Below are 22383 nucleotides of genomic sequence, written 5' to 3' on the forward strand. Positions count from 1 at the left end.
TATACTGTTGATCACATGTTCTGCCAGGGCTGCTCTTTCAGAAGGACTGTAGATGGGGCACTTCTCTCTAGAAAGGCCTGTGAATAAGATGAACAATACATTTGACATGATAAAGCATAATTTTTCTATTATGTGTTGTTTAGATTGTTCGCTTTTTTATTACTTTACATAATGGTGCAATAAACATCTTAATGCTAATTGTGATCTTTGTTTGCATGTCTGGATGTTTTCTTAGGATCGAGTCCTAAAAACAGATTTACTGAATCAAAGTACTCTATTTAATTCTCTTTGTAGTCTCTTAATTCATAATATCGAATTATTTTCCAGAAAAGCTGTATGGTTTGATGCTGTACCATACTCTTGCTCATTGCTTTTTCTATTCTTTATTAAAGTCTGAAAAAAAAGTACATTTAGCTATCTAATGCTCAAAAGCCTTGCAATCACATAATCTGGGTTCCAAGCGATCACAGATAACTTTAGTAACTGCTATCACTATATACATCCTGTTTTGCTCTCTTTTCCTCCCAGAATTCTCATTGTACTCCTTACCCTAATTTCATGGCCAAATCCACATTTTCTTTGAAGCCCTGCTCTGTATATCCCTAATCTTTGTACCAGTTTTGCTTCTAGTCAGGGCAAGAGACAAATGTACTGAAGTAAGAGCAAGGTTTATTTTAAGATACACAGTAAACCATCAAGGAAGAGCAATTGGACTTCAGAGTAATTGGAAATAGAAAGCTGGTAGTATCAACTGCTTTGTTTTAGGGATTTTATGCATTGTTTTCTTATAGGTCTTTCTTGTCTTTGGGCATCTGATCTTTTTGCTTCTGAAACTTGTGAGTTCCTCTTCAAGTTGCACATGATTCTTAATAGTTGCCTTATTCCTGAATATGCATGACTTTTCAGCTCCACTCTTTCTGGTAACTCTGGGTCTTTTGGTTTAAATTTCCTGGAGTAGACTTCGATTGGCTTAGCTCATCTTTTCCAGCTGGTTATTAGCCACCATCATTTCCAGATGGTTATTAGTCATTATTCTGGACCATCCTCTAATTCTGCCATCTGTGAGGAGGGGAAACGTCACAAAGTAAAGAACATACTGTGCCTGCTTACCTATGGCTCTATGTAAAATAGTGCACACTGGATTATTTAATCTTTTGGAGACTTTTTGAAGCAAATTTGTGTACAACCACAGAAATACAGTGTAAAAAAGGGGTCTCAAATGATCTAGCTGAAGTCTTTCATTTGGCTGCTGAAGGAAACATCTATAGGAAGATTGTGATGTACCCATTGTTATAGTGTTAGCTCCTCTAGATTCTCAGGAATATGCTCTTTCCATCATACTGAAGGTGTTGGAAGTTTAATTACAATTTAATAGTTTAATCATATTATTTGAGCAAATTTTTTGGGACACTGTTACGACTATTTCCCTCAAAATATCAACATTTAGATTAAATGGTTTTCCAGAAATTTCCAATAGTTACAAAAATAATTTGAAGTTGTCATAAATATTACCTGTTAATGTTGGTATATATGACATAATATACAATTAAGTTTAAAACTTTCAAATGTAAAATGTATTAAGAACAAATTGAGAAACAGTATTGTGGCTGGGTGTGGCGGCTCATGCCTGTAATCCCAGCACTTTAGGAGGATGAGGCCTGAAATCCCAGTGCTCCTGGCCAGATCACTTGAGCCCAGGAGTTCGAGACTAGCCTGGACAACACAGTGAAATACTATCTCTACCAAAAAATACAAAAAATTAGCAGGGTGTGGTGCTTGCACCTGTGGTCCCAGCTATTTGGGAGGCTGAAGTGGAGGATTGCTTGAGTCTGGGAGGCGGTGGTTGAAGACAGCCGAGATTGTGCCACTGCACTCCAGCCTAGGGGACAGGGTGAGACCTCATCTCAAAAAAAAAAAAAAAAACCCTAAACAATATTGGATCATCACCATCAGAGTGAACAGGCAACCTACAGAATGGGAGAAAATTTTTGCAACCTACTCATCTGACAAAGGGCTAATATCCAGAATCTACAATGAACTCAAACAAATTTACAAGAAAAAAACAACCCCATCAAAAAGTGGGCGAAGGATATAAACAGACACTTCTCAAAAGAAGACATTTATGCAGCCAAAAAACACATGAAAAAATGCACATTGTCACTGGCCATCAGAGAAATGCAAATCAAAACCACAATGAGATACCATCTCACACCAGTTAGAATGGCAATCATTTAAAAGTCAGGAAACAACAGGTGCTGGAGAGGATGTGGAGAAATAGGAACACTTTTACACTGTTGGTGAGACTGTAAACTAGTTCAACCATTGTGGAAGTCGGTGTGGCGATTCCTCAAGGATCTAGAACTAGAAATACCATTTGACCCAGCCATCCCATTACTGGGTATATACCCAAAGGGTTATAAATCATGCTGCTATAAAGCACATGCACACGTATGTTTATTGCGGCACTATTCACAATAGCAAGGACTTGGAACCAACCCGAATGTCCAACAATGATAGACTGGGTTAAGAAAAGGTGGCACATGTACACCATGGAATACTATGCAGCCATAAAAAATGATGAGTTCGTGTCCTTTGTAGGTACATAGATGAAGCAAACTCTCGCAAAGACAAAAAACCAAACACCGCATGTTCTCACTCATAGGTGGGAACTGAACAATGAGAACACGTGGACACAGGAAGGGGAACATCACACACCAGGGCCTGTTGTGGGGAGGGGGGTGGGAGGGATAGCATTAGGAGATATACCTAATGCTAAATGATGAGTTAATGGGTGCAGCACACCAACATGGCACATGTATACATTTGTAACAAACCTGCACGTTGTGCACATGTACCCTAAAACTTAAAGTATGATGAAAAGAAATGTTCTTTTTATTTCTTTAGAAGTAGCTATTTTAAAAAGTAGTATTTTACTTCATTATTTGTTATGAAGCAAATTGTTACATACTGCAAGCTTTTGAGAATAAATTTGAGGCTAAAAGGTGACTGTAGGTTTTTGTATATGTTGGCCAGGCCATGGGGCTGATTTTTACAGTATTGCTGTTGTTTTTTTTTTTTAGAGATTTTTGACAATGAATACTTTGGTTTATTCTTAGCACTGACATATAAATAGTTATTAAAAGCACTGACTTATAAAATATAAGAGATAAGATTTTTGATTTCCACTTCCGGATCTACCTTTTATTGAGAATGCAGGCGAGCTGGAGATAGAGTTGGTTTTATAATGGTTAATTAGAGCAAATAATTAATTATTGCACATTTTGCTTTTCAAGGTCTCATTTTCCTTTCAGATATTACTACCACCAGTAAAAAAAACACGTTTTTCTTCTTTATCAGAGGCATATAGACTTAGTTTGGACCACAAGTTTGTTTCTCTTTAGCTTAGTACTTAGAAGTTTGTTATAGTTCTATCTATAAGTAAATTAGCAAAATTGGCTAGTTTTTTTAGTAACATTAAATTGCTATTTTTAAAGTCTAAATTTAAAATTTTATTTTTATAAAGAAAATTCTTTCTTTCAGGCCAATTACTGTTTTGGAGTAGTTAGGAAGAAATTTGAAATCATCTTGCCTTTTACCACTTACTCATAAACACTTAGGATGTTTTCTTAAGTTTTCTTCTGTTGTTTTTTTCTGGCCATGGATTTTTGTTTTTACATATTTGTAGTCAAGCTTTGTCCTATGTTTCCCTCAACATACCACCCGCAGCTTTGCTTTTTTCTACTGCTGCTTGTATCAATTTTGTTAATTTTGCATTTTCTGATACGATTTGTTTCTAAGAGGAACAGTCCCTTTGATTACCACACAAGCAGTCGTTATTAGGTTATTTCCAACATTTCCGTACTCATCATTGACTGAGGTTAAACTTTTTTGCTCTAAGCTTTCTTCATACTGTTTAGTTCCTTTTTCATGTATTTATTTTGCTTATTCAGCACTCTCGAGTGGACTTTGGGCAGTTAGAATAACTGAATCATATCAGTAAAGTGTGTTCTCAATCATGTGGACAAAAGAACTTATTCAAATGCTACCCCTTCCCCGCTTTTCTTACTATAGTGTGGACTTATATCCCAATGGTAGGAGTTTTATGTATCTCGGAGTTGGCGGTGCCTGGTGGTGGGTGGGAGTTAATAATGGTAAGGGTTTGTTTGTAGGTGTGAAAACTGCAGAAAGACAAATGGACCAATAATATGAATAGTCAGTTTACAGAGAAAGAAAGATAAATGGCTGATAAATATGTGAAAAGATGCTTATCTTCTAATAAAAATACAAATTAGAACAGGGAGATGTCAGGTTGGAATGGAACGATTAAAACATTTGATAATGATTGGGGTTAGTGAGTAAGTGGAGAAATAGGTACTTTTATACACCTTGGGACTACAATCTTTTTGGAAGACAATTTGCAGTTGCAATTAATTTTAGTCACTGATCCAGCATATTATATCTTAGAATTTATCCTGTAGGGATTCTTGTACACATACGCATATATCATCTATACATACATGTTCATCGAAGCATTGTTTGAAATAGTAAAAGACTGGAAACAATCAAAATTAATTATGGCAAATCCACAACATGAAATATTAATACTGTGCAGCTATTAAGAAGAATGAAGTAATTTCTTCTGTGCTGATGTAGAAAGTTCTTCAAGATACATTGTTAACTAAGAGGAAAATAAGTGGCAGAATTGTGTATAGCATGATCCTATTTATGTTGAAAGAAAATATATAAAAGATATCCTTTTGTATATTGAACATTTCAGGAAGGGTTCATAGGTAATTATTAAGTAATTGCTTCCTGGGAATGAGGAGGGGAGGGGTAAGAAGGGTGAAAAGGATGAGAAGGTGACTTCATTTTCTTATTTAATTTTAAAATTTAGTATATGTGTTATTTCCTCTATGAAAAAGAAAATCTTGTTACTGAAAACATTAATATTAAACATTTTATGTGCCTTATTTACCTTGTGCATGATTTCAATGGATATGTGACTTATGAAATTTCTTGCTTAATCAGGAATGTGTTTAATAAGGAAATCTATTTGTCCTTTTTAGAAATTAATAATTCTGAGAGTATCATAAAGAGCTAGGATTTTTAATTAGGTGACTAAAATGGAGAGAAGGAATGGGTGTTTTCCTGGGAAATCTTTGTTAATCTGTGTTTTGTCCTCTTGGTTGTAAGATTTTTCATATGTCAGCATTGGCCTCTTAAGACTCTTTATGTAAGATCTCTTGGTACAGCCAAGTAACTATCAAAGCCCAGACAACCCTGCCTTCCTATTAGTTTTTTTGTTTATGAGCAAAGATCACAGCAGAAGTGAAGAATTTAAATGTAATTAACTAATAAAGAGCAAAAAATTTGAGCAACAGAAAACAAAACGATAGAAAAATGTCATTAGTGAAGTGGAAAAAAAACAGTAAAGAGGGCTGAGTTTGAATTATAGTCATGTATTTACCTTGTGACTTAGGAATTTGATTAAATCCTGTGAAATTCCATTTTCAAAAATATTAAAGTGGGATTAATAACCAACTTCTAGGATTGTTGCAGTCTTGAAAGAAAGATTAGGAATATAGAATGAAAATAGTATAATACCTGTCACCCAGTAGGTTTTTAATAAATGGTACCTCCTTCTTGTAAGTATTTTTCTAACTCTTAATAAAGTGTGCCTTCTTCGGTAGAAAAGCAGACATATTTACATTGATCAAAACTCACTCCCAGGGAGAGGTGGGAGTTTAATAGTAACACTCTTGATATAGTATTCTTGGTAAGATTATAGTGCTTTGTTAAACCTCTCAACATGCTTAATACACCTTGATTTATCAGGGTTTTTTTTTTTTTTGGTCTTTGAAGTTTAGACACATATCAGTAGTTGTCAATGATCTCAAACTTTGACCCTGTAATTTCCAGGATGTTAAAACATCCAACTATTCTATAGTAAATGCTAATGTAATCTATTGCATGCTATAGTTTCATAGGAAATGTGGTCATATTTGTTTAAGCTTTTTAAAAGTTTTCCTTTTGTTGCTCTCCACTTCAATTTATCTGAGACATAAAGGAAATTGGAGAAATTAGAACAGTGTTTGTGGGATTATTTTCTTTTCTGAAAATAATGTAGTTAAGACAATTATATATAAAACTAAAGTTAGAGAAGACTGAATGAGTGTGTTATACCTCTTCACACTGCATATTAAAAGACCTCTCAACATGCCTAATGCTCCTTATCAGTGCTTTTTTCGTCTCTTAAATTTAGACGCATCTGTCAGTAGTTGTCAGTGATCTCAAAGTTTGCATTGTTCATGAGGACATTAAACCCTCTAGAGCAGCAGTCTCCAACCTTTTTGGTACCAAAGACCGGTTTTGTGGAAAACAGTTTGTCTACAGCGAGGGGTGAGGGAGAGGGATGGTTTGGGATGATTCAAGCACATTATGTTTATCATTAGATTCTCATAAGGAGCATGCAACCTAGATCCCTAGCATGTGCAGTTTACAATAGGGCTTGTGTTCCTATGAGAATCTAATGCCACCGCTGATCTGGCAGGAGGTGGAGCTCAGGCGGTAATGCTCGCTCACTCACTGCTCACCTCGTGCTATGAGGCCCAGTTCCTAACAGGCCATGGACTGGTAGTAGGAATTGGGGACCCCTGCTCTAAAGAAAGCAGCAATATCTTTATTGTGGTAATAGTACCACAGCAAAGAAAAGAAACACGTTCGCACAACTTTAAATACAAATTTTAGGAGTTCAGAGACCTACTGAGGCCATCTATGACTTACGTCTGTTAGACTTCAGGTTGAAAACTTTAGTTTCAATGTTCAAAGCAGAGAATACTTTTCTCTTTCCTAATAGGATGGATTTGGTCTCTAAGAATAGGATTATAACAAGTGAGGGTTAATATTTTTAAAGTTTTTTCTTGGATGTAACAGCTTATGCTACAGAATTATCTCTTAGCTGTGAATTACTAATATCAGCTAATCATTCTTTATCATCAGAGAAACAGTTTAGTCCTTTTATAAAACAGATCCTCCCACATGAATGGAAGGAAAGCAATTTTTCTAAGACCCTTCCTCTTTTCTTGGGCCTTCTCTGTGTGTAGGGGCTGAACCATATCCTTGATTTCAAGATAAAGTGTTTTATAGGTCAGTACTGTTAGAAGAGCAGGACACTGGTATATTGTGCTCTGGCACAGGTCAGCTGTACAAAGAATCCAAGGAGGGATAATCTGGTCAAGGGATTCCATTTCTCCAGAAAAGGCTTGCTGTCCTTTTCCTTGCCTCCCTATAATAATCCTGTGGCCTGTCTCCCATATGTGAAGAGGTTAGTTTACTAACTTTACTAACTTAGCTTAGTCAGAAGTATTTCATTTATCTAACACAAAGGAGCCCACATCCATACTCTCTGGGGTCAATTTAGTATTTGCTTGTAGTCTTAATGAACACCCTATTTTCCTCCTGCACTATAAATTCTTCCTCTGGTAAAACTGGATTCTGAAAAAGAATGGAACAAAATCATTTTTGATCTCTCTAAAATTGAGAGAATGGGAATCTTTTGAGTAAATTATAGATTTTGTATAAACTGTTGGTCTTTACAGAATACTTATTCTGTGCTCCATGATGTGGTAAATTAATTGGGATTACAAAAATGAACACACTCCTTCTAGCACCAACAAGATCTTCATGGAATAGAGGCAGGGCAATGCAGTGGAAAGAGCAGGAACTTTACTGTGAAGCAAATGAATCCTCATTCAGTGAACTAGGGCAAATTACTTACCCTTTCTGGGCCTCAGTTTCTCTGTCTTCAAAAGCAGGCCTGTGAAGATAATGATAATTTTTGTAAAGACCCTAGCAAAACAGCTTGATCATAGTAGGTATTCAGTAAATGGTGAATTATAAGGAAGGCTTTGGTAGATTCTCTTCTAGTAGATCTTCTACATTTGTTGATACTGTTAGCTGGAAAATCAGTCAAAATCTCTCCCTCTTTTCTTAAGCTTGTGAGGATAGGTTGGCCAAATTATTAGCAACAAGGCAGTGTCAGTGTTTCAACTCCATGTTCTTTGACTAAGTTTCTAGGTACATAGACTTCTGGAGCCAGACATTCGGTTAGGAAGACTTTAATAATTTATTTATTATACAGCTATTTATTAAGAGCTGCTTATGTGCTAGGTGTTGGGACTGCAATGGTAAACAAGGACAAGGTAAGGTCCTTGCTCTGATGAACCATTCAGTATAGTGGGAACCAGACAGACATTAAACATGCCTTAAAGCCATTAGAATCTCATGGGCCCTCAGTTACAGAATGCATGTGATTCAGTACTGACTGATTATATGAGTCCCTTTTTCTTCCACATTTGGATTACTTATGCATTAGACTCTTTAGAAAATGCCCCTGTGCACTTTTTCAAGCTGTTAGTGTGCAATAGTTTAAGAGATTCCATTCTAGCAGTAATCATGGTTATTATATAAAATGGTAGGCATTCCCTAACTCTGATTCAACAGGAAACTAGCACCAGACATAAGTTGTTCCATTTTGATGGGAATTACTAGTTTGGTAGGGGGTTTGAGACCATTCTAAACAGTGGTCTTTAAACTTTATATTTTTTTCCTTTTCTTGAGACAGGGTCTCACTTAGTCACCCAGGCTGGAGCGCAGTGGTGCAATCATAGCTCACTTCAGCCTTGACTTCCTGGACTTAAGTGATTCTCCCACTTCAGCTTCCCGAGTAGCTGGGACTGCAGGCGTGTGACACCATGCTCAGCTAATTTTTTGATGTTCTGTAGAGATGAAGTCTCACTGTGTTTCCCAGGCTATTCTCGAACTCCTGGGCTCAAGTGATCTTCCTGCCTTGGCCTTCCAAAGTGTTGGGATTACAGGCATGAGCCACTGTACCCAGCCTCTTAACTTTTAGTAGCTATGTAGTATTCCAGTGTAATTCAGTAATTTATTTAACTACTCCTCACTGATGAGTGGTATGATTATATTCAGTTTTTGCTACTATAAATACTGAGGCTCTGAATGTCCTACATATATTTTGGCAAACTTTTGTACATATAGGGTAAAATAGGGAATATTTGATCAAAAGGTATATTGTACTTAAAATTTTGATAGATATTGCCAAATTATTTTATCCATGCAGATTTTAATTTAAAGTCTGGTGTGGAACTGAGCAGTCTGTGTTTCTAACAGGTTTTCTAGGTGATTTTGATGCATCCAATTTGAACTATTGCCGGATCAGAAAAATGGAGTATAGTACACATTCTCTGGAAAACATCAGGCAATTATGGTTATCTAGGGAAGAGTAAAAAGCCTTTTCAGTGACTGAGCCGTAAGAGTGAATTTATCTTAAGTAGCACTAGTTGCTAGGGATGGCACATCTTTAGAGAAACAAAGTGTACTAATATTTATCTGGAATATTTTATGTCTTTTTGATATATAATATAGGGAAAAGAATGTAAGAATTGTAAAGACCTGAGTTTGAACACTTTGCATTTAGTAACTGTAATCTTGGACAAATTAATGAACTTGAATTTTTCTTTATACAGTGATAATATCTACCCTCCAGGTTTGTTGCAAAGATTGAAGAGAGAGTGATCCAACACTTGTTGAGTACTTCTTCTGTCTTCTAGTATTTTATGACTGTCTCTGTCATGGCAGTTTGTCATTTAGTTGTAATTAGTAATTTACCTAGTCATCTCCCCATTAGAATAACTGGGACCATGTCTTGTACTTTAGTGTTCTCAGTCCCTAGCCCAGACTCGAGACTTGGTGCACTGTTCTATTTCTTGAATGACTGTGTAAATTTTCCATTTTAATTTTCACAAGTATCCTAAGAGACAAGTATTATTTGCTTCATTTTACCATGAGGAAATGCTTAGGGAACTTAAATAACTTTCTTAAGATAGCACAGCGTGGCATAACCAAAACTGAAAACTGTGTGTGTGATTTCAAACTAGATAAAGTCTGTGCTTTTTCCATGAATCCACTTTGCTGAGATAATGATATAAGGCACGTTGGAAATTTTGAAATTGTTACTCAAGTGTAAGATGATTTTTGTTATTTTAATACTATACTTTAAAAATTAGCATGGTGATCCAAACATTTCTTCTGCATATACTCAAGATTCCCCTTCAGTTTGGCTTTCCTGAATTCATGGTATAATCAAGTCTGCCTTGTCTATAAGAATGTAAGTGATCATTTCCTCCTGTGAGTGATTTTCTCCATATTTTTCTTGCTTAAAATTCTGTCTTTGCTTTTCTTTTGGTGAACTTTTTGATTTTTATAAACACATTTATTGAAGATGTTTTATATAGTGGTTATGGCAGGATTTTGGTAACATTGGAAGTTTTAGTAGAAGTAATGTCTTCCTGTCTGGTCTTTGTCTTCATTTCCCTCTTCCATTAGCAGCCTTATATGGACCCCTTCAGGGCATGGGTCACTGATTCAGATGTCATCACATGTCAGCCCTGGCTATTGGATATCTCTATTTTGTAGGTCATAACCACACTGCTCAAGGGTGTGGAAACAGTGAGGAAAATACCGTTTCATAAGTTTTATGTTTATCTTGCTTTTTTTTTTTTTTTTGAGATGGAGTCTCGCTCTGTCACCCAGGCTGGAGTGCAGTGGCGCGATCTCGGCTCACTGCAAGCTCCACCTCCCGGGTTCACGCCATTCTCCTGCCTCAGCCTCTCCGAGTAGCTGGGACTACAGGCGCCCGCCACCACGCCCGGCTAATTTTTTTTTTTTTTTTTTTTTTGTCTTTTTAGTAGAGACGGGGTTTCACCGTGGTCTCGATCTCCTGACCTCGTGATCCGCCCGCCTCGGCCTCCCAAAGTGCTGGGATTACAAGCGTGAGCCACCGCACCCAGCTATCTTGCTTTTAATGGAGCTTTTCTTTTGATAATTGGGTTGTTAGGTTGTTTTGAATATTTAATCATAAGTAGTTTGGAAGAAGAAATATGTCCCCACTCTTTGACCCTTATGTCATAAAATTCAACAAAGTTTCAAAACAGGAATAGCATACAGCAAGAAGTGTTGCAATAGGAAGAAATGTGTGGTTTTACTCATTAGAGTTGGACATGGGAATTTTCCCAACAATTTAATTCTGTGTTGTAGTCTATTTTCCAGATCATATGGTGGTATTTGCCCAATATTCCATATAAATTCGTTCATTTTCTATTTTATTTGACTTTTTTACCTTTGGTAAAACAACTTTGGATTGGTTTCCTTCCTCCCTCAGCCCTGACGATGTTGGGGATGGATGGTGGATGTTGGAGGCAGGCTGCGTTATGGATTCATTTGAGTCATTGATGCATTTAAGTTTAGCCATTGCCTTAGTGCGTGTAATTCTGCCTTTGTTGTTCATGTCTATTTAACTAGCTCTTTAAGGCATGTGGAATTGTGTTGGAAAATGCATGCCTGATTTCTATCTTGATATTTCTTAAGCCTGGTTTGAACCCTGGGAACACAGTTGCAGTCTTCAATGTCTTAGTATTTTTAGATGGAGCTTTTATACTTTAGGGTTTACTGAGATGAACTTTGGAGAGAAAGTCTAAACAGAATGATTTATGACCTGCAGGAACAGAGGCTGTTCTGTTTAAGAACTGGAAGAACCCTTTTCCTATTAGTAACAGTTGTTGAATGATAATGCATGGAGTGTCATCAGTTTATTTTTTTAATGTGACTTTTAATGTTCTTATTTAGAAATTGATATTCTTATATTAACTATTTTGTAAAATGTCCCAAGGTATACTTTGTAATGGCAATAAAATCTAAGATAAAATAGTTTGTAATAAGAGTTCAAAAGTTACATATCTTATGTATTGTAAAACTTTTTTTTTTTTTTTTTTTTTTTTAGGCATATGGATCAGGCTGTGATATTGTTATTTTGGCAAATGACTTTGAATGTGTACAGATCATTCCTGGTGCTAAGCATGGAAACATCCAAGTCAGCTGTGTGGAGTGTTCTAACCAACAAGGAAGAGTAAGGGATTTAATTTCTTTACTGAATGTCATTTAAAAATGTGTTTAATAATCTCAGAATCTTCTTATCCTTTTATGCAAAGCTTGTCTATAATTTCTTATGTATTGCTTGGGTGGTTATTAGCAGAAGTTGTAAACTGATAGGTTTATACAAATTGTAAAGTGCCATTAAACTGATAATTTGATAATTGTTCTACAGCTGTATGTATACTGTCTTCAAAGATCTGTAGGCCTTACAATCCTGTGCATACTGATATTCTGCCAGTTAATACTTCTAGCAGCCATTAAGCCAGTTAGGGGAAGTAAACTTTTTTCTTCTCTACCTAGCACCCCTTATATCGCTCATACCATAACATCAAAGTTTTATTAAGAAACTCTGCAAGTTGTTAATATCTAATATCATGCTTGTCATATAGGAAGTGCTTTGTAAAGTCTGTTAACATAATGAAAGATTTTTTGTTGAGTGAAGAGTCATATGGTTCATTCAGGCTTTAAAACAGAGGTTTTATTTTGAAATAGTTAAAATTTCATCATATGTACCTCTCCCCCAATTTTCAAACATAATGTACATCAAATTTTGGTTGCATGTCAAGTAAATATAGCATGTTTGCTGTATACTCCAGCAATTCAGTAAGGCCAGTATTATGTAGCCGAGTTGAATGTCTCTATGAGAATAGAGAAATAAGGTTTTTACCTATAATCATTGTAACAGTTTAAACAATCTTAGTGTTCTAGAAATTGTTCTTTATTGGGTAACAAATTTGATCAAGAATATGTTAAATCAGAATATTCATGGTGATAAATAGTAAAAATACAAATTTATACTGAATGATAAATTATGGTTACTTTATTATACCATTTATCCTGCCCTATCCTGCTGCCCATATCAAGCCTTAATATTTGTGTAAATGTACCAGTACTTGACAATTCAGTGATACATTTGACCTAGTATTGAAACACTGGATTTCCTGGTGTTTCCTGATACTTATTTCTTGCTTTTCTAATTTTTCCCCCCAGGTACTCTCCATCCTGAAGCATTGCTTACACTTATTTTATAAAACACGGAGAGTGTCAGATTTATCTCATTAATTTTTTGTTGCTCTTCTCTCTAGGCCAAGCAAAGTAGCTTAAGCCTGCCTAAAGTTGTATGATAGTTGTCAGAGGTGAATTTTAGTAAATAACTCAAGTGCTGGTGATAATCGCAATGAACACACTTCTCTGGGAGTAAAATTTTTTAAAAAAGTATATAAGACATTGGTGTTCATACCATGGGAAACAGAGCAACTTGTGTTTCTACTTTTCTTGAGCTGGTTTAATGTAAATAAGGCAAAATTATAATATCTTTATTGTCTTTATTGACATCTTCATTTAGTCCTTTTATCCCCCAGTCCTTGTGGTGATAGCTTTCACATTGGTGACTTTGTATTAGTCTGTTATAATCATTCATTCATTCACTGACATGTTGAATGGAATCATTCACAACACTTTTTGCGTAAATGTTATTTGAAGTAGCTTTCTGTTGTGGATTATGATTTTTCTTGGAAAGAATGTTAGATGTTAGATAAGAGTTAAAATCACTTTTTGGTATAACAGTGCCTTAAAATCACAGGGGATATTTTTGGCAGGTCTTAAAAGAATATATACCTAATTGAGTTTTAAAGGTTAACTGGGGTGCAGAGGTGTCAGAAAGGATGGTTTTTGGTCTATTCCCTGTAGTTAATTCCATCTTACCAAGAGGAGAGTGAACTTAGAAATAGCCTTCAAGAAATTATTGGAAAACAGGCTCTGGCAGTTTCTGGGAACAGAGGGATTTATGTCTTTTCTTACCAGGTATGTGACCTGGAACAAAATCCTCCTGGTCCCTAAATTTCTTGCTTCAGTCCTTCATTAGCTCTTTCCCCCAGGTGCAGTTTATGGCAACCTGACTTCTCCTTAGCCTGTTTTTTTCTATTCCTTCCTCTAGATGGTGTCCCAATTGGTATTTTCTGTTTGATGGTATAATTAGGCCATTTTATTTGAAATATTTTTAAGACCTGTTATTAATTGAAAGCTTTTCTCATGGATTTTATATTATTTTCACTGGATTATAAAGTTTCTGACAAAGATGCGTGCTTTTGAAATGTATTTTTTGATAGTTATATTAAAAAATAAAATTCTTATGAAAATATGATTTTTTTCCATATGTATATTTTTTTATTATACTTTAAGTTCTGGGGCACATGTGCAGAACGTGTAGGTTTGTTGCATAGGTATACACGTGCCATGGTGGTTTGCTGCACCCATCAACTCATCATCTACATCAGGTATTTCTCCTAATGCTATCCATCCCCTAGCCCCCCCACCCCCTGACAGGCCTTGGTGTGTGATGTTCCCCTGCCAGTGTCCATGTGTTCTCATTGTTCAACTCCCACTGATGAGTGAGAACATATTGTTTGGTTTTCTGTTTGTGTGTTAGTTTGCTGAGAATAATGGTTTCCAGCTTCTTCCATGTCCCTGCAAAGGACATGAACGCATCCTTTTTTATGGCTGTGTAGTATTCCATGGTGTATATGTGCCACATTTTCTTTATCCAGTCTATCATTGGTGGGCATTTGGGTTGGTTCCAAGTCTTTGCTGTTGTGAACAGTGCTACAATAAACATACATGTGCATGTGTCTTTATAGTAGAATGATTTCTAATCCTTTGGGTATATACCCAGTAATGGGATTGCTGGGTCAAATGGTATTTCTGGTTCTAGATCCTTGAGGAATCGCCACACTGTCTTAGACAAATGGTTGAACTAATTTACACTCCCACCAACAGTGTAAAAGTGTTCCTATTTTTCCACATCCTCTCCAGCATCTGTTGTTTCCTGGCTTTTTAATGATCACCATTCTAATTGATGTGAGATGGTATCTCATTGTGGTTTTGATTTGCATTTCTCTAATGACCAGTGATGATGAGCATTTTTTTTCATATGTTTGTTGCTTATCAGCTTAAGGAGATTTTGGGCTGAGACGATGGGGGTTTTCTAAATATACAATCATGTCATCTGCAAACAGAGACAATTTGACTTCCTCTTTTCCTAATTGAATACCCTTTATTTATTTATCTTGCCTGATTGCCCTGGCCGGAGCTTCCAATACTATGTTGAATAGGAGTGGTGAGAGAGGGCATTCTTGTCTTGTACTGGTTTGCAAAGGGAATGCTTCCAGTTTTTGCCCATTTAGTATGATATTGGCTGTGGGTTTGTCATAAATAGCTCTTACTATTTTGAGATACGTTCCATCATTACCTAGTTTATTGAGAGTTTTTAGCATAAAGGGCTGTTGAATTTTGTCAAAGCCCTTTTCTGCATCCATTGAGATAATCATGTGGTTTTTGTCATTGGTTCTCTTTATGTGATGGATTACATTTATTGATTTGTGTATGTTGAACCAGCCTCTCATCCCAGGGATGAAGCCGACTTGATTGTGATGGACAAGCTTTTTGATGTGCTGCTGGATTTGGTTTGCCAGTATTTTACTGAGGATTTTTGCATTGATGTTCATCAGCCATATGGGTGTAAAATTTTCTTTTTTGGTTGTGTCTCTGCCAGGTTTTGGTATCAGGATGATGCTGGCCTCATAGAATGAGTTAGGGAGGATTCCCTCTTTTTTTATTGTTTGGAATAGTTTCAGAAGGAATGGTACCAGCTCCTTTTTGTACCTCTGGTAGAATTCGGCTGTAAATCCATCTGGTCCTGGACTTTTTTTGGTTGGTAGGCTATTAATTATTGCCTCAATTTCAGAACCTCTTATTGGTCTATTCAGGGATTCAGCTTCTTCTTGGCTTAGTCTTGGGAGGGTGTATGTGTCGAGGAATTTATCCATTTCTTCTAGATTTTCTAGCTTATGTGTGTAGAGGTGTTTATAGTATTCTCTGATGGTAGTTTGTATTTCTGTGGGATCATTGGTGATATCCCCTTTATCGTTTTTTATTGCATCTATTTGATTCTTCTCTTTTTTTCTTTATTAGTCTGGCTAGCGGTCTATGTATTTCGTTAATCTTTTCAAAAAACCAGTTCCTGGATTCATTGATTTTTTGAAGAGTTTTTCATGTCTCCATCTCCTTCAGTTCTGCTCTGATCTTAGTTATTTCTTGCCTTCTGCTAGCTTTTGAATATGTTTGCTCTTGCTTCTCTAGTTCTTTTAATTGTGATGTTAGGGTGTCAATTTTAGATCTTTCCTGCTTTGTCTTGTGGGCATTTAGTGCTATAAATTTCCCTCTACACACTGCTTTAAACGTGTCCCCGGGATCCCGGTACGTTGTGTCTTTGTTCTCATTGGTTTCAGAGAACATCTATTATTTCTGCCTTCATTTTGTTATTTACCCAGTAGTCATTCAGGAGCAGGTTGTTCAGTTTCCATGTAGTTCTGAGGTTTTGAGTGAGTTTCTTAATCCTGAGTTCTAATTTGATTGTGCCATGGTCTGAGAGACTATTTGTTATGATTTCCATTCTTTTGCATTTGCTGAGGAGTGTTTTACTTCCAATTATGTGGTCAATTTTAGAATAAGTGTGATGTGGTGCTGAGAAGAATTATACTCTGTTGATTTGGTGTGGTGAGTTCTGTAGATGTCTGTTAGGTCTGCTTGGTGCAAAGCTGAGTTCAAGCCCTGGTATCCTTGTTCATTTTCTGTCTTGTCGATCTGTCTAATATTGACAGTAGAGTGTTAAAGTCTCCCACTATTACCGTGTGGGAGTCTAAGTCTGTTTGTAGGTCTTTAAGAACTTGCTTTATGAATCTGGGTGCTTCTGTATTGGGTGCATATATATTTAGGATAGTTAGCTCTTCTCGTTGAATTGATCCCTTTACCATTATGTAATGGCCTTCTTTGTCTCTTTTGATCTTTGTTGGTTTAAAGTCTGTTTTATCAGAGACTATGATTGCACCCCCTGCTTTTTTTTGCTTTCCGTTTTCTTGGTAAATCTTCCCCCCTCCCTTTATTTTGAGCTTGTATGTGTCTCTGCATGTGAGATGGGTCTCCTGAATATAGCACACTGATGGGTCTTGAATCTTTATCCAGTTTGCCAGTCTGTGTCTTTTAATTGGTGCATTTAGCCTGTTTACATTTAAGGTTAATATTGTGATGTGCGAATTTGATCCTGTCATTATGATGCTAACTGGTTATTTCGCCCGTTAATTGATGCAGTTTCTTCATAGCATTGATGGTCTTTACAATTTGGTATGTTTTTGCAGTGGCTGGTACCAGTTGTTCCTTTCCATGTTTAGTGCTTCCTTCAGGAGCTCTTGTAAGGCAGGCCTGGTGGTGACGAAATCTCTCAGCATTTGCTTGTCTGTAAAGGATTTTATTTCTCCTTCGCTTAAGAATCTTAGTTTGGCTGGATATGAAATTCTGAGTTGAAAATTCTTCTCTTTAAGAATGTTGAATATTGGCCCCCACTGTCTTGTGGCTTGTAGGGTTTCTTCCAAGAGATCTGCTGTTAGTCTGATGGGCTTCCCTTTTTGGGTAACCCGACCTTTCTCTCTGGCTGCCCTTAACATTTTTTCCTTCATTTCAACCTTGGTTAATCTGATGATTATGTGTCTTGGGGTTGCTCTTCTTGAGGAATATCTTTGTGGTGTTCTCTGTATTTCCTGAATTTGAATTTTGGCCTGTCTTTCTAGGTTGGGGAAGCTCTCCTGGATGATATCCTGCAGAGTGTTTTCCAACTTGGTTCCATTCTCCCTGTCACTTTCAGGTACACCAATCAAACATAGATTTTGTCTTTTCACATAGTCCCATATTTCTTGAAGGCTTTGTTCATTTCTTTTCACTCTTTTTTCTCTAATCTTGTCTTCTTGCTTTATTTCATTGAGTTTATCTTTAATCTCTGATATTCTTTCTTCCGCTTGATCGATTCGGCTATTGATAACTTGTGTATGTTTCATGAAGTTCTCGTGCTGTGTTTGTCCGCTCCATCAGGTCATTTATGTTCCTCTCTAAGCTGGTTATTCTCATTAGCAATTTGTCTAACCTTTTTTCAAGGTTCTTAGCTTCCTTGTATTGGGTTAGAACATGCTCCTTTAGCTTGGTGGAGTTTGTTATTACCCACCTTCTGAAGCCTACTTCTGTCAATTTGTCAAAGTCATTCTCCATCCAGTTTTGTTCCCTTGCTGGCAAGGAGTTGTGATCATTTGGAGGAGAAGAAGTGTTCTGGTTTTGGGAATTTTCAGCCTTTTTGCACGGGTTTCTCCACATCTTCATGGATGTTGATAGTATTCCTTTCTGTTTGTTAGTTTTCCTTCTAACAGTCAGGCCCCTCTGCTGCAGGTCTGCTGGAGTTTGCTGGAGGTCCACTCCAGACCTTGTTTGCCTGGGTATCACCAGCAGAGGCTGCAGACAACAAAGATTGCTGCCTGTTCCTACCTCTGGGAGCTTTGTCCCAGAAGGGCACCTGCCAGATGCCAGGCAGAACTCTCCTGTATGAGGTGTCTGTCGGCCCCTACTGTGAGGTGTCTCCCAGTCTGGATACACGGGGGGTCAGGGACCCACTTGAGGAGGCAGTCTGTCCTGTATCAGAGCTCAAATGCTGTGCTGGGAGAACTGCTGCTCTCTTTAGAGCTGACAGGCAGGGACGTTTAAGTCTGCTGAAGCTGCGCCCACAGCCGCCCCTTCCCCCACGTGCTCTGTCCCAGGGAGCTGTGGTGGGCTCCGCCCAGTTCAAACTTCCCAGCAGCTTTGTTTACACTGTGAGGGTAAAACCAGCTACTTAAGCCTCAGCAATGGTGGATGCGCCTCCTCCCACCAAGCTCGAGTGTCCCAGGTCGAACTCAGATGCTGTGATAGCAGTGAGAATTTCAAGCCAGTGGATCTTAGCTTGCTGGGCTCCGTGGGGGTGGGACCCGCTGAGCCAGACACTGGAGAAAATTTCCTGTTCTGCCTGTTGTGAAGACCATGGGAAAAGTGCTGTATCTGGGCCGGAGTGTACTGTTCTTCCTGGTACAGTCTCTCACAGCTTCCCTTGGCTAGCAAAGGGAAATCCCCTGACCCCTCGTGCTTCCCGTGTGAGGCGATGCCCCACCCTGCTTCAGCTCACCCTCTGTGGGCTGCACCCACTGTCCAGCTAGTCCCAGTGAGATGAACCTGGTACCTCAGCTGGAAATGCAGGAATCACCTGCCTTCTGTGTCCATCTCGTTGGGAGCTGTAGACCAGAGCTGTTCCTATTCAGCCGTCTTGGCAGCTGTCCATCCAAATATGATTTCTTTGAATAGGTCAACCTTGTATTTGATATGTAAAATAAAGCCTGCTGAATTTTTTGGTAACAGAGGAGAGACTCTTAACTCCAGTACACTTCCAGGTATATTTATGGAAGGAAATAAACCATGAATACTGTATTGAGATTATAGTATATGTAATTAGTTTTTGCATTGTTATGAAAAGGAAGATATCTTTAATTTACCCTTTTCTAGATATTAATGCTGTATTTATTCTTTTTTAGATTGCAGCTTCATATGGTAATGCTGTTTGTATATTTGAGCCCTTGGGCATAAATTCTCATAAAAGAAATTGTGTAAGTATTAACCAATAATAGAATACTTTTAGAATCTAGTTAACTTTAGAATCCAATTGATGTTAATAAAAAGCTCCTTAGGAGCTAGTGCTGAAAATAGACTAGAGTATCAGTGAAAAATTGGTCTAGTGCTTTATGTTAGGATCCTTACATTCACTAGGGATACATCCCTAGTGCTTTTAGAAACCCAAGTCTCTAGAATATTGCAAATTGACATTTACTGTGTTAATTGAGATCTACCCTAGTTTGAACTACTGTTATTTCTTGTCTGGATTGCTAATCTCTATCTGATATCCGGTTTCCTGCTGCCTTCAACCCCAGTCTCTGTTCTCAACAGAGCAGATCATGACATTTCTGTTCTTAAAACTTTGTAATGGTTCCATATTTCTCTCTCTTTTTTCTTTTGTTTTGAGACAGGGTCTCACTCTATCCCCTAGGCTGGAGTGCAGTGGCATGATCACTGCTCACTGCAGCCTCAACCTGTCAAATGGTCCTCCCACCTCAACCTCCCGAGTAGTTGGGACTACAAGCATGTACCACCATGGCCAGCTAATTTTTAATTTTTTTGTAGAGATGGAGTTTCCCTGTGTTGCTCAGGCTGGTCTTGAACTCTGGGGCTAAGTGATCCTCCCACCTCAGCCTCCCAAATTGCTGGAATTATGGGCATGAGCCACCATGCCCAGCTGCTCCATATTTCTTTCAGATAAAAAGCCAAAAAGCCTTTTGTAGACTACAACTTCCCTTCTACTCAGTACCACACTTACTATGTCTTAGAGCTCACCTCCTAAATTCTTGTCCTCTCTGGTTCTACTCTGGCTACATTGGCATTTTTACTGTTTCTCAGTTAACCTTCCCTCTTTGAGTCTTCGTGTTGGTTGTTTTGTCAGGAATGTTATTCCTCCAGCTATCTCCAAGGATAGCTCCCATAGATCCTTTAGGTCTTTGCTCACTAATACCTTGTCAATGAGGTTTACCTTGACCACCCTTTAAAAAATTGTACCCCCACTTATCTTGCTATTTAAAAATTTTTTTTACAGCATTTATTTATTCATTATTTACTATGTAGAATGTTATCTAAAGGTACATAAGGGTAGGAAGCTTTGTTTCTTTTTTTCACTGATGAATCCCCAGTACTTAGAACAGTATCTGGAACAGCCAGGTGTGGTGGCTCACACCTGTAATCCCAACACTTTGGGAGGCCGAGGCAGGTGGAACACGAGGTCAGGGGTTTGAGATCAGCCTGGCCAACATGGTGAAACCCCGTGTCTACTAAAAATAAAATAATTATCCGGGTGTGGTGGCACACGCCTGTAGTCCCTGCTACTCGGAAGGCTGAGGCAGGAGAATCGCTTGAACCCAGGAGGTGGAGGTTGCAGTGAGCCTGGACTGCACCATTGCACTCCAGCTTGGGAGTCAGAGCAAGACTCCATCTCAAAAAAAAAAAAAAAAAGTATCTGGAACATAGTAGGTATTCCTGAATGTTGGTTGAATGAAGATGTTAGGAGTTTAAAAAGCTCACTTACCAGCTCAGCTAAGTGGTTAAGCATACCACTTTGTGAACCATTCAGATTCATACTGGGTGCTATATTATATTTGTCTTACTTAATGTTCAAAACATCTAATGTGGTTAGAATTAAGCCCTTTAAAACGTCCTGCATGCATTACATTTTTACCATCACTCAGAAATAATCAAAATTGCAAATGCTAAATCTGAATGCTGAATATGTATTTACAAGTAATTTTTAAAGTATGTTTTTAAGTGAAATGCCTTAAAACAAATGGTTTTGGTATTTTTTCATTAATTATATGTATTTGAATATATCTTTTTACATTCCCCCCAAACAGTATAAATTAAAATATTAATCTTTCCCTATAATAGTATTGTGAAATGGATATCAAATTTTGGACTACTTAAGAGTCATCTAGAGCACAGACTAAAAATTTAGGTTTCCAGGTCTCATTCCCCAAATTTCTTCAAGGTAGTTGCTCCATAGATTGCACTCTGAGGAACACTAAAGGAAAGAATATTAGGGATGTCTATAATTTTAGGAATTATTTAATTACTACACTAAAATAGATTTGTTGAACAGTATTTAAAGTAGTGTTATGCTGTTGTGATTGTTGTTTGGTCAGCAGTGGTAGGGTTTAAAAATAACATTTTCTCTGATTATAAAATATAAACTTATTTTTGGATAATGAAGTGCAAGGTTTGCAGATACACACACACACACACACACACACACACACACACACACACACATTGTTTTTAGAGATAGAGTCTTGCTCTGTCACCCAGGCTGGAATACAGTGGTGTGATCATAGCTCACTGTAACCTCAAACTCGTGGGCTATGATCCTTCTGCCTCAGCCTCCAAAGTAGCTGGGTCTACAGGTGTGAGCTCCCATGCCCAGCTAATTTTTAAAGTTTTTATAGAGATGGGGGTCTTGCTATGTTGCCCAGGCTGGTTTCAAATTCCTGGCCTTAAGCAATCCTCCTATCATGGCCTCCTAAACTGTTGGGATGCAGCTATGTTTTAAAATTCTGCCTCGAGGTAGTCAGGAAACCTTGTATACATTTTAAAATTATTAAATATTCTTAAAATATTATAACACAAAAGGGCATTACCGTTTAAAAAGTATTATTTGCCAAGCAGTTAACATATAGCTTGCCTAAGGTAACATAGCTTTGCAAAGCTTTTCACAAATGTCCTCTCACAAAAGGACATTTTATATTTATGTACTACAAAGAAATATGTAAACATTTAACATCTTCGTGCCAGCCATTACAAACGCTGAAGATAACAAAAATTATTATGACATAGTTTCTGCCCTTGAAGAGTTGCAATTTAATGGGAGGAGAGTCAGAC

General features: G+C 37.4%; 1 protein-coding gene across 4 annotated transcripts in view; it reads left to right on the top strand.

The window, feature by feature from the left end:
* The window catches only part of DMXL2 (Dmx like 2), a 171024-nt gene that overhangs the window by 38227 nt on the left and 110414 nt on the right, over positions 1-22383 (top strand). For all 4 annotated transcript variants that reach the window (XM_004088236.3, XM_030814091.1, XM_003266928.4 and 1 more), the window contains exons 2-3: positions 11858-11983; positions 19446-19517. In XM_004088236.3, the coding sequence (XP_004088284.1) occupies positions 11858-11983; positions 19446-19517 (198 nt within the window). The remainder of the gene's footprint in view (positions 1-11857; positions 11984-19445; positions 19518-22383) is intronic.

This window comes from Nomascus leucogenys, chromosome 6 (genome assembly GCF_006542625.1).
Source record: "Nomascus leucogenys isolate Asia chromosome 6, Asia_NLE_v1, whole genome shotgun sequence".
Lineage (NCBI taxonomy): Eukaryota > Metazoa > Chordata > Mammalia > Primates > Hylobatidae > Nomascus > Nomascus leucogenys.